The 13387-nt window shown below is 36.3% G+C and overlaps 1 protein-coding gene across 2 annotated transcripts in view; it reads left to right on the top strand.

Annotated features, from left to right (window-relative positions):
- raly (RALY heterogeneous nuclear ribonucleoprotein) overlaps positions 1–13387 on the top strand; it is a 75123-nt gene that overhangs the window by 20522 nt on the left and 41214 nt on the right. Inside the window, exon 3 of one of the 2 annotated variants that reach the window (XM_056270543.1) lies at positions 7337–7368. The exons of the other annotated variant lie outside the window; for it this stretch is intronic. Within the exon in view, the coding sequence (XP_056126518.1) occupies positions 7354–7368 (15 nt within the window). The 5' untranslated portion in view covers positions 7337–7353. The remainder of the gene's footprint in view (positions 1–7336; positions 7369–13387) is intronic. 2 annotated transcript variants of the gene reach the window in all.

Here is a 13387-nt window from a genome sequence, read left to right as displayed (position 1 = left end):
GTTCTTGCCGTATTTGAATAGCACTAAAAAAAAAGAAGCCTTTTTTGAAGATTTCCAAATTTCAATTGTATAGTAAAATTCCATCAAATTGAATTGAATAATCCTTACATATTATTCATATTATGAATGAATGAATGAATGATATGAATTTTAAATGAGTAAAAAAAACTGATGATTTCAACTCTGATATGATAAACATTTAATATATTCATAAATGAACTGATAATAAATATTTGTATGATATTTTAGCCTATATTCAGCATATTTTTACTTAACCTGTTTTGTATCTTAATAATTATTAAGGGTATTTTTGAATAAAGGTCTCATTAAAACAAGTTTTTATGACAGCCACCAGTTTAAATGATCTTAATCAACAACTAATGTTCAACACCAAATTGGAGCACCAGTTAGATCATTTTAAAAAACGTCAAATACAGTTTTTTGGTTACAACTGCATCTGTCTCTGATGTAGACTGGAGTAGATTTATTTTAATGCGGGTCCCACACTGGTTACACTTAACAGCATGAGAGATGGTGTGAACGCATGCTATAAATAATTCATAAGCATTTGCAGTGCAATTTCAGTTTTAAGTCAATTAACTGAGGTCAAAGTTTGGTAGTTTAAATACCTACTAGGTCTCTTTAAAAGTTTTTAAAGCATTTTATATGTGTTTCCATAGTCAAATAAATTACACTTTCAGAACTGTCACGTCCATAACAGTGAAATAAAATAGATATTTTATGTTCTGTGGAGAGCCAAACCTTCTGCATTCAGTGGATATTGTTGTTTTTGGTTTGTGCATTATAATTCACAGGAAGTCTGCAAAATTTGTTCCATCCATAATGCATGTGTATTTCCCTCATCTAAAATATAAAACACATTTATAGACTGATATTTTTTTGATGGCTAGACTCCACTGTAAGGGGTTTAGGAAAATATAAACTCATGGTTCAATATATTGGTAATTAATACATTCTATGAGAATTTATATTTCCAGGTTTTGACTGCAAATGTCCATAACGCTGGAATTGCCCATATACTGGTATGTGCGTGAGCAGTAGATCAAGTGAGAGAGAGAGACTTATTGTGCATGTGAGTGAAGAGTGTGATTGTGTCTGAGGAACTGGTCCAAGTCATGTAATCTTGCCCTGTGTGTATTTGTGAGTCTTTGTGAGTGTGTGTGTGCAGTACACAGTTGAAGAGGGCTTAACAGATTGCTTGCCCATTGAGGTCTGACCTTTACTGTCAGTAGAACACTATAAACCTCAGTGTTGTACCCTACAGTCAAGCGGAATACTAACTAGGCCAAGTCCAGCTGTGCTCGCTGTATCTCTTTGCCCAAGGTAGGGATGTGAAACTGAAGATTTCACAGCCATGTCAATGTAATGTGGAGATTTTGATGGGTCTTTGAACTGCCCTGAAGGATAACCTTCTAGCAAAATAAAATCTAGTTTTCATCACTCAGCTGAGGATCAGCGTACTGAGACATGAAGTTTGGCCTGGAACTGATCACTAAGAAGCCAAAAACAATGGAAAATAATGGACTGGCTCAGGAAAACAGTGTACTACTAGTCAGCTATGAAGGGGATGACTAGTCAGATAGTGAGTTAGAAAGTTTTTTTGTGTGTGTGGATGCATGCTAACAAAATGTTACAGTAACATATTTCACTTCTGTAATTTGATATACTTCTGTGTGTGTGTGTGTGTGCGTGCGTGCGTGCGTGCACCCTTATTGTAAAGTGTTGCCAATATATCTCTAGGAATGCATCTGATTGTTGACTAGTTTTTCAGGTATCCCACCAACTAGCTGGCTTTACAAATATGTAATTTTCCACATGCTGAATAAAGATGCAATGAAAATAGGAAATGTGTGCAACGAGAGGAGAAAATGACATCTTGCCAGCATCTTAACCACCTTGTGTTGCGAATAACAAGACATATTGTGTCATACATGAAGATGTTGGGAACAACATACAGTTGTATGAATGTTATTTTCATGTCACTGTATTTTAGTGGTCCCAGCTATCTCGTGTCAGTGCTGACAAGTTCAGATTGCATCTGTCACAGTCTAGGCTGTTTGAGGACCAAATATTTTCCCTATCTCAAAGCGGTACAACGTTAAAGTGGCGTTTAGAGTTCTGGCCGTCCTCCATCTGCCCCTATATAGCAGCAGAGCCCAGTTTAGTTTAAGTCACAGCCTTTTAAAATCTGCCAGACATCACAGTGTGCATAAAGTATTAAAGTATCTCACTGCTTAGACTACCGAGAAGGTGTGTGTGTGTGTGTGTGTGTGTGTGTGTGTGTGTGTGTGTGTGTGTGTGTGTGTGTGTGTGTGTGTGTGTGTGTGTGTGTGTGTGTGTGTGTGTGTGTGTGTGTGTGTGTGTGTGTGTGTGTGTGTGTGTGTGTGTGTGTGTGTGTGTGTGTCTGTGTATGTACAATCCCTTAAATTAATTTGCTCAGCCAGTGGTTAGTGCCAGGTAGGATTCAAATGTTTTAATTCAGAGCTCAATTCTCTATTAAGCTGCATTAAAACCTGGTTTTGCTTCAGGATTTTATTTTGGACATCATACAAAAGTAAACCAAAAAAAAACCTCAAAATGAAAGCCACACATTTCCACTGGGTTTCATCATTGATTCCTTCATACCACTTGCTATCTCAGCAAATTCTCACTTGTTTGCATTGCAAATGCTGAGACAACTGTGTGTACATCATCTAAACCTCACCAAAGCAAGGCAAATATGTGATCGTAATGTGTACTCGCCGGTTGTTGGGTATCAGTGCTCCACTGGAGTTCCCTTCATGCAAAGCCTTTAGTTTGTCTTTGCGAGGTTCAAAGACTTCCAGAAATTATGGATGTAAATGGAACAACACAAATGTGACATGAGAAACCCCCCACCCAAACCCAAATGCAAGAATCACAGTGCAGCGTGACTTTCTTTTATGTCGAATTGTAAATAAATCAGTCAGACTTGCTTAATTGAAAAGTTACTGTTTAATGAATACGGATAAAGTGAGGAGGGACTTTTAGATAACCGTTTTTAATACTCTGACACCGTTAAATATTTAGCTTTACGGTAACAGCAGTTTTTCATTTTGATTATGTTTTCATAATGTACAGACAGTGTTGGACTCGTTACTCAAAACATTTTATTAATTGATCGTTACTGGTTACTCCTTTCAAAAGTAATATTATTACTTTTCCTGGCAACAGTAATTCGTTACACTACTAGTTATATTACTTTTCCATTACACCCTACACATTTTAATTATATGCATTTATTTGACCAAAATCATTCTTTTTATTAACTATTGAGTAGTTACAAAAAATTAATTTCTACATATGTATTCAAAGGCACATCTCTTGGAACATACAGAAGTTTAAACAAATTATTTAGCAGTCTTGGATATGTGGCCTTGTCTTTCTTTTGTCCGACAGCATCCTCTCTCTTCTCGTGCTCCGTGTTTTCGGCACTTTTCACAGTCACCCACAGCTCCCACTCAAGACCTTGAGGCTTCAGCTAATCAGATTCAGATTTTAGTGCATATACTATGTATGAAGATGATAGTGCTATGGCCTTATCATGGATATGTTGTCATTTAAAGGTTACATGTTTGAGAGATCGAAACACTTGAAAACAGTTTTTAGGCAATGCGGCACAGAGGTGGCATAAATTGTATTTACAGAAGAACCACAATCTTTGTATCACAAGCACTGGCAGCAAACACACTAAACTAAATTGATAAATTTTTGTGGGATTTATTCTGTGAGTTGTTGAAAGACTTTGTGAATCTAACAAAGACCTCTCCGGGTTAACCCTGAAATCAAAATAAACAAAAATAAATTATTTATTAGCATAGAAAAAATAACAGTTTTTCTATTCTATATCAATTTTCTATTCTAATTCATTCCTGTGATGCAAAGCTGAGTTTTCAGCATCATTCCTCCAGTCTTCAGTGTCACGTGATCCTTCAGAAATCATTCTAATATGCTGATTTGCTGCTTAAGAAACATTTCTTATTATTATCAACGTTGAAAACAGTTGTGTATTTTTCGAAAACAGAAATTTCTGGATTTTTTGATGAGTAGAAAGTTCAAAAGAACTGCATTTATATTAAATAGAAATCTTTTATAACAATTTGAAAGTCTTGACTTTAACTTTGATCAAATGAATGCATCCTTCTTGAATAAAGGTATTCATTTCTTTCAAAAAATCTTTCTGACCCCAAACTTTTGAACTGTAGTGTATAAGATGGCGAAGGCTGATGGGTCCTTATCGCAAGCTGATGATATTTATAGCGTTACTACTTGTTGCAAGCTGGTTCATGTGGCATCCGCATGAGGCCCGATGTCCAAAATTCTGAACCGCCCCTTTAACATAGTCATATCCATTACCATGCTAAAAATCTTTAGAGAGTTGTCATGATATAGAAACATATACACACACATTCAAAAGTTATATATATATATGCTGTCCCTTGAATGCACCTCTGTGGAGTTGAGAATAAAAAAAAGCTCAGGTCAGCAATGGTGGTTGCTTGACCCTGTGGTCATGTGGGGTATTTTATTTGTTGATGTTGTTGTTGTTTTTTATCTGTCAAGCCCTAAAGGCTCTCCACCACACTTTTCAGTCTTTGGACAGGATGAAAATGGGTTGATGATCTTTTGGTTGTACACACACTATTTCTCACTCGCACATAAAAGGTCACACAGAGGTCAAAGAATGGTGAACCCAGTCTCAACATGGTCAGAGGTCCCATTGTGGTTGCATGGTCGGAATTCGACAAGCCAAAAGAGAGAGATATCAGGGTGTGGGTGTTAAATACTATTTGATCTCATATTTCATAATATTTGCTTTGCTTTATTGTGGTACTATCTTTTTTTCTTTTTTTTCAAATGTTTTTGAGGAGGCACTGCCTCTCTAGCCTCTTCAAAGAACCCGGCTCTGGTTGAGAAACTCTGGTCTTGTGTCTAGATATGCTTGTTGTACCTGCTTCGAACAACAATGAAGAATTTCACAGCTGATCTGGAGTACAACTGGCCAAGACAGGAACAATATATTATTTCCTCCCTGCGTTATAGGCAGAACATTTGCTGAATAACACAAGATAAAACATAGGTACGTTTGACAGATGCTAAGGAATGACATTTTTCATTTCATTTCTTTCCTTTCCTCTTGCATTTTTTCTTTTCCCCTCCATTTAAAGTCAACATGAAAACAAATTGGATAAGACCAGTAACATATTTTTTTCATACATGTTATTGTGCATTATTCACCAGTGCATGTTATTCAAAAAAAAAATGCATATCATATATAGACAAATATAAACTCCTGACAGAATATCACATTTTACTTGGAAATATGTCATAATGGAGAAGTGGAATGCTATTTTGTGTTGACTTTAATGTCCGTGTCCATCCACTTGTTCTCTGAAAGTCTGCAAATATTATCAAAACAATATCCTCTCAATGTTTGCTTTGATGTCATTGTGCAGGTCCCTCTTTTCATATAGCAATAAAATAATTTCACCACGTTGATGTCTGTTTTCATCTTGGTTTGAGGATCAGCCTCAAGCACATCACAGCAAAGGTTTTGTTAGATGATCTCTTTCTTAGATGTTTTATACATATTCAAGTCAGTGAATCTAGCCCATATGTTGTCTTTTTTATCTCAGGCACTGGATGCTCTACAGTCAGCCTGGAAAAAATATGAGAATCTACTCAACGTGCATCTGAGAGCCATAATTCAATATAGAGCCATCTCAGTTCTAATGTTTGGTTCTGATTCAATTCTGGGCCGATTGTATTAATACATTTCCACAGGTTTCCTTTTAGATACAGTGTTAGCCTTTGAAATGTCTGAGGTGAGGACTAAAACAAGCATGAAAACAGACAAAAGCTCTGTTTTCGAGACCTGGTGTGTTGCCTCATTGCCTATGCCTACATAATCAGTGTTTGCAATGGAATACATCAGCGCTCTGCATGACAGACGCGATTCAAAAGATTTCAGTGGAGTTTGGCATTCACATGTTGGCACAATATTCTAACATAAAAGTAAATAGGACATACTAACAATTTCTATTGGTACTTGTTTAGTTTATTTAAGGTCAACTTTTCTCTTGCCATCATGAATTTGGGGTCAGTAAGATTTATTTTTTAAAGAAATTAATACTTTTAGCAAGGAAGTATTAAATTGATCAAAAGTGACAGTAAAGACATTTATAATGTTGCAAAATATTCAAATTTCTCAGGTTAGAATGATTTCTGAAGGATCATGTGTCACTGGAGTAATGATGCTGAAAATTCAGCTTTGCATCACAGGATTTTAAAATATATTCAAATATAAAATAGTTATTTTAAATTGTTATATTTCACATTCTTTGTTCCTTGGTGAGCATAAAAGACTTCTTACAGACCCCAAGCTTATCAATGTTGAATATGTTCTTAGAAGACAACATAATTAAGATACTGTGTATACCTTTTGCGGGAAAAAATTGTTTGTGAAGCGCACTAGGTTTTGGAATAGAGTGGGAGTGTAAGAAAGAAAGGAGGAAGAAATGATGAGGATGACAAGTGCAAGGAACAAAGAATAATGGATATTTAATGATTTTTTTTTATTTTTTATTTTTTTTTTGCATTTTGGAATCCTTTAGAATTAAAACGCTGCTACTTCAGCAAAAAAAGACATCAGCAGTTATGTTAAAGTGAGTGTGCTCGTCTAACAAAGAGTTTCTTAAACCTGTCAGAGCACCAAATCTGTGATTGATTCTTCTAAAAATGTTGCTGCTATTTTTTTTTAAAGGCGGATTAATTTAAAAAGTTTATGTCAGAATTTTTTCTTGTCAGGTTATTTGTTGTCATAAGTATCTTGGGTTGTTATTTACAGTCATTCTGTTTTGTATCTTACACTTCCATTTACAGTTAATGTGATTTTTAAGCATGGATTTAAAGATGTATATTTGCTATTGTTTGTAATGTGGAGCATTTTTCCTGTTATTCAAACTGTTTTGCAAAATGCGTTGTTCAGAATCTTACTTCTGATTGGATGAGCCACATTCAATTTTGTTGTATATATAATGAGCCAAGTTGCCATTTTTTGCATGCCATTAATTAGGCTAGAACTGTATCTAGCTATTTTATTTATATAATTGTATTTATTTAAACCAAATTACTCCCCCAAAATATACCCTTTTGTCGTTCAAAACCCAGTTTGCATTGCTTTCTTTTGTGTAACGCCAAAGAAGATATTTTGTAGAATGTGGAGCCCATTGACTTTCATTGTATGGACCAAAAAACAAAACACATTTCTCAAAATATCTTTTCTTATGTTCCACAGAAGAAAGTCATACAGATATGGAACGACATGAGGTGAGTAAATGATTTTTATGTGTATGTACTATCCCTGTTAAATTGTATTCTGATAGATGTAATTATTTAAATTATAAACCAATCACCGTAACACTTTGTTTTAAGTGTCTAATTGATGCTTTAATAGTGACATCAGGCCTGTGGGTTTGTGGTTTGCTCACATTCTGATATTTTAGGGCTTATTTGTAGGCGATTCGAGTTTGAATCCAGCTTTTGTCATTTCCTGACCCGGTTCCCATCTCTCTACATATAGGTAGTAGAAAGGTCAAGAAAACACTTATAGAACGAGAAAATTGGAAATGAAATTTTGAAATACTAGCTTTCATACCATGATCTAAAAAAAAAAAGAAGAATAATAACATAAGATGACCTTTTTTGCTGATGTACAAGCCAGTGAGAGTGAAGAATGACATTGTGGGTGGGGCTTTAATCCAGCTATTCTGATAGGGCATTTATGTGGTATCCATCAGTGAAGCGTATATATGAGGGCGATAAATCTGGCACTGGAAGGACGTGTGTGTTCTCGCCCTCCGAGTGGTTTGTATTGCCTGACTGTCGGCTTGATGGATGGTCTTCTGTTCCTGGCAGGTTCGCCAGGTCTCACGGCAGAAGCAATGTCAGCATGTAGCTGGCCAACAGCAGCGCCATAAACAAATTTGATTGACGGGTCAGACACACCCTTTCTACCGGACCTGGACGCAGAAAGATTTCAGGGACGTAGACACTTGTTGAGAAGAGCCAGAGTAGACGAGGCCCACGCGTTAACGTCAAAAAACAACACTGTGTGTATTTGATGCAGGCTTCAACCCGCTATTATCTCTATTATTATCTGCAGTCTGTTGATATGGAGTGTTTGTGGAGTTTGACAGAAGACAGCACGCCCTGTCACACGAACCCACTTCAAAAATACGTGCGGTGTGCATATTAATGGACGCTATCGAGAGTGAGAACAGCACCAAACCCACGTTGATGGAGAGCTCTTCCAGTTTTCATAAATATGCAAAGATTCCCATTACTTTGTTTGGATGGGATTTTTAATTTTGGTGGGGGTAATTTATGTATTTAGGCTTGTGAAATGAATGGAGAACAATTGGCAAATGTCTAAAACTAGGAGTGGGTGCAGCTCTCAGAGGAAAAGTGACTCTGTTTCAGACAGTCGGTGAAAGCAAGCAGATTGAAATGCAAATGAAAATCGATCAGCGATAGAGCCCTTAAGTTGTGACAGACTATGGACTGTTTTAGGATATTTGGGATTGTTGTGTCTGCAATAATATGAATGCTTTCCCTTTGTATTTACCATGCTAGTTGTTAGGACTGAGCGATACAGTATATTGAATATGCTGGTGAATATTGAGATGTCTTTATTTGGCCATTATGTTTTCTTAATAAACATGTCATTTGACTTGTTGCGCAATGTTTCCATTTTTATTTCTGATTATACTTTAATTCCATATCACTCCAGATTCTATTTATTTGTGCCATCATTAAAAAAGTAAAAAAAAAAAAAAAAATTATTGAAAAACACTGAAAGACATGCATTAATCAAGTGTGTATATATATATATATATATATACACACAGACATGGTTTACTGTTCTGTGCCTTAATCAAATTAATTGGCTTGTTCTTGGCTTGTACATCCCAGAATGATTAATTAAAGGTGTTTTATAATTTTATAATTTGAAAGAAATTAATACTTTGATTGCAGATGACAACAACTCATAATCATTGCACTAGCACTGTTCCCATCTAATTGCTTTGTGAACACAAGTCTTTGTGGCAGAGTAGGTTTGGCGTGTGATATCAGTGAGGAAACAACACTTTCTGCTCAGCTAAACATCCTTTGCGGTTGTTTAGGTCTGGTTGTTTGACTCTTTATAAAGAGCTACACTGGTTTTCCCCCTGAGCGGACGGGCGAGGAGGGAGAGGAGAAGAATGGCTGCTTTGCAGATTGCTTTGAGGATAGATTGCCAGTTTCAAACTGCCATAGACACAATCAAAATCTCATTGCAGCAGAGGTGATTTTCTACATCCCCTACTTGTCGCATCAATCAAAATGCATCTAATGAAATAACACATTAATCCCTAATGCACAATGTCTTGGAACAAATGTCACATTCTTTACATTGTAATACCAATGACATTGAGGTCTTGTTGTTGTTTAATCTTTTAGGTCTTTTGCTTATTATCTTGTAGAGCTGCCTAAAATGAAAGGACTTTTCCCACAAGATACATAACTTTTTTGATTGTTGGTCTGGGTACTCATGTGTCAGATGGATGTCTTTCGCCATTGCATCCCATCATGTTGGGTTTTCCCCCACTGTGTTTGTTTCCTCTGTGTGCTTCTTTTAAGACAGCAGTTCAACTTTTTCAAATTAATCTTGAATTCTGTTTCATTTCATTCTGTTTCAATGTTTTTAAATGCACAAAAATGCATTTCATGGATCAACATATGTTGTCCTCTTAAAGTCACCGCTTAAATCACAGGGAACTTATTGGTTGATAAAGATATAAGCCTAAACCTAACCCTTTCTGTATCCCTAAAATCTGATTGGTCAATAAAAATGTTGTTCCTATTAGCCAGTCACAGTAAACTATACACTGACTGAAGAAAGAAATTGGTGTGGGATTTAATTTGAAGCAATTTTATCTTAGAAATTAAATTTCACAAATAATTGCAAAGAAACGGAACTCAGCACATTGAATTAAACATTCAATAGTAATTCCTTGTAAATCATGCTCATTTCAATTTTGTTTTTATTTACATTCAAAAATATTTTTTACAGTGTAGATTTCAGACAGAGATATCTCTTTCTCTTGAAGTGTATTTTCTTTGTCTAAGTCCATTTATCAAACTTCCACGTTTTTTCTTTCCCGCTCTCACCTCTGTTAAAAGCACTCTTGATTGTTGTGCCAATTAGTTTGGGATGGTAAGACCCCTCCAGCCTCTTGTAAATGATTGTGCGCAGTGCCAGAGCTCTCTGCAGGCCTAATTAATCCATCGTGATGCAGGTAGGAGTAAATTATCACAGGAGGACAGTATCTTCAGGGTTCGACACACTTGTGTGTTCTGAATGGCGGCGCGGTTGCGTCTGTGTTAAGGTTAGGGTCATTGAGGTTCCCCGCCTCTATTTCCAGAGACCTCAAAAGGTGGTTTGATCTCTGCTAACAAGTAGCTAGAGACTGAAGAACCATTGATTCCAGGCATGATAAATTCAAGAGGCCAGTCTTTCTACTGACTGCTCTCTTGACTTCTCTACTCCCCTGAGAGACAATTGGCAGGTTAAATCAGACTCTTCGGTTTACATTTTCACCTGGATATATGTCCCAAAAAAAATGTGGGCAACTCGTGTTGTTTTGGAGTGGTGTAACCATTAGCTCGCCTCCTTTGATAGATTCTCTGGTTATTTTATAATGATACTACTATTTTTTTTATTATTCCTGGTAACTTTGTTTATTTTATTTCATTATTTTTCACATTGCTGTTTTTTTTATTGTACAGCACTTGACTGATAGATAGATAGATAGATAGATAGATAGATAGATAGATAGATAGATAGATAGATAGATAGATAGATAGATAGATAGATAGATAGATAGATAGATAGATAGATAGATAGATAGATAGATTGATTGATTGATTGATTGATTGGCTAGATGGATGGGTGGAGGGATGGATACATACACGCAAACAATTGATGTCTGTTTTTTTGTATGTATATTACAAATAGATTTGGATGGATGGATGGATTTTGATACCATTGCTGTTATTTTTATTGTACAAGACTGAATGTCTTTTTTTTTTTGCATGTATATTAAAAATAGATTTGACTGGATGGATGGATGGATATACATGGTTGAATGGACCGATAGACAGCATATGAATGTTGCATGTAAATCTCAAAAGATTTTTCATAGTAGGTTACCATCTTGATTTCATGACTGGTCCTAAGTTGAAGGACATGGAGAGGAGGAGAATGTAATTGGAGGGGGATGTTATTCACCGGATCTGGCCACATGCCATATATCCTGGTAGGTCCTTCTGCATTAGCATTGACTGCCACTGTACAGTGAAGCAGGATCAGCTACTGGCTAATTAATACCACAGGGTGCTTCTCAGCCTCATATATCTGTTTGTAGAGCGAATGGCAAGGTAGCGCAGCCTTCGACATGCAGAGGACACATTCTGCCTCTGAAGATGTCTACCATCTCAGTCTTAGACAGATCTGAGATGGCACAGCTAAAGAGGAATCATTTGGTACAAGGGACTAATAATGTTCCTCCAGCCTGTACTTGTTTCTTTGCGCTGCAGTGTTGTGCCTGGTGTTTCAGTGTGACTAAAATTAGAATTTTACATCTGAGTGGTGGAAAACTTGTCGCTGTGAGGTTAGGGTGTTAAAAAGTAAATGGCATGTTATCGTGCATCTGGCCAAAAAAGTACACTACCATTCAAAAGATTAGGGTCAGTAAGATTTTTGAAAGATATTATTGCTTTTATTTAGCAACAATGCATTCAATTGATCAAAGGTGACATTAAAGACATTTATAACGTTATAAAAGATTTCTATTTCAAATAAATGCTGTTCTTTTGAACTTTCTATTCATCAGAGAATCCTGAAACTTAAAAAACAAAAACAAAATATAAAAAAATTTCCTCAAAAATATTAAGCAGCACAACTGTTTTCAACATTGATAATAATAATAAATGTTTCTAGAGCAAAGAATCAGCATATTACGGGGCAGTTGAGAGTCGGGCTTGTAACCCGAAGGTCGTGGGTTCGAGTCTCAGTACCAGCAGGAAATATGAGTGGGGGGAGTGAATGAACAGCACTCTTCCACTCTCATTACCCACAGCTGAGGTGCCCTTGAGCAAGGCACCTAACCCCCATTCTCTCCCCGGGCGACGTAGCAAAAAAACCTGCTCCGTGTGTGTGTGTGTGTTCAATACTCACTGCTGTGTGTGCACTTGGATGGGTAAAATGCAGAGCACAAATATGTATGGGATACAATACTTGGCTACACCACGTCACGTCACTTTTTTATTTTTAGAATGATTTCCGAAGGATCATGTGACACTGAAGACTGGAGTAATGATGCTGCAAATTCAGCTTTGCATCACATGAATGCATTACATTTTAAAATATATTAAACATAGATCACAACTGTAATGTTATTTCACAATATTACTGTTTTTACTGTATTTTTGAGAACATGAGACGACTTTCAAAAACATTTAAAAAAAATCTTACAGGCTGTAAACTTTTGAATGGTAGCGTACATGATGTTATATAAATGAGAAGTGTTCCATTGTATTAAGTAATGTTACGTATTTGAAAAAGTGTTATGGTGCAAATTTAAAAATAAGCTAATTTGTCAAACAGTACTCTGATTATATAGCACACTATTCAGTATGCATTACCACTTTACCGTTTTACTGCATTACCGTTTTACTACTTTAACAAATGTATTTACAGTAAAAAATGTCCACCGCCTTCCTGTGTTCAGAATCATCACCCGTGTCAGTACAGCGTACTGTTGGGAATTCATCAAAAACAATTCTGCAGGTTGCGTGAGCTGGTGTTGTACTGGAAATCTATAACATAAAGCATGAACAGAGCAGTTCACTGGGATGCCCTATTGCTCCTCATCTCCTGCCAAAAACACAGGAGCCTCACAGACTGCCGGCTGTCAGCCTTTGATTTGGAAAAACTGTAGCTATTGCCCAGAACACTTGATACAGAATACCACTGTAAATTATTTATTCATGAATGGCATTTTTTCTTGTGCCGCTTTAAGGAAAAAATAATGTTGACTATGCGGTTGGTCAATATTTCTCCATTCTGTAGTTGCATACTAGGAAAATGATTGCCTTACTTGACATTAATTAACTTACAATATTATTAGAGGCTGCATTAGCATGCTGATTGCTGTGTAGAAGAACACTATGGGGTGATGTTTTATTAAAATGGCTCAGGATCACCCTTACTTTTGCATTGTGCTCTATTGTATGTTTGATCACA

Source organism: Rhinichthys klamathensis, unplaced genomic scaffold (genome assembly GCF_029890125.1).
Source record: "Rhinichthys klamathensis goyatoka isolate OS25496 unplaced genomic scaffold, OSU_Roscu_1.1 h1tg000303l_1, whole genome shotgun sequence".
Lineage (NCBI taxonomy): Eukaryota > Metazoa > Chordata > Actinopteri > Cypriniformes > Leuciscidae > Rhinichthys > Rhinichthys klamathensis.
The sequence above is the reverse complement of the archived record's forward strand: the minus strand, read 5'-3'. Positions and strand labels throughout refer to the sequence as shown.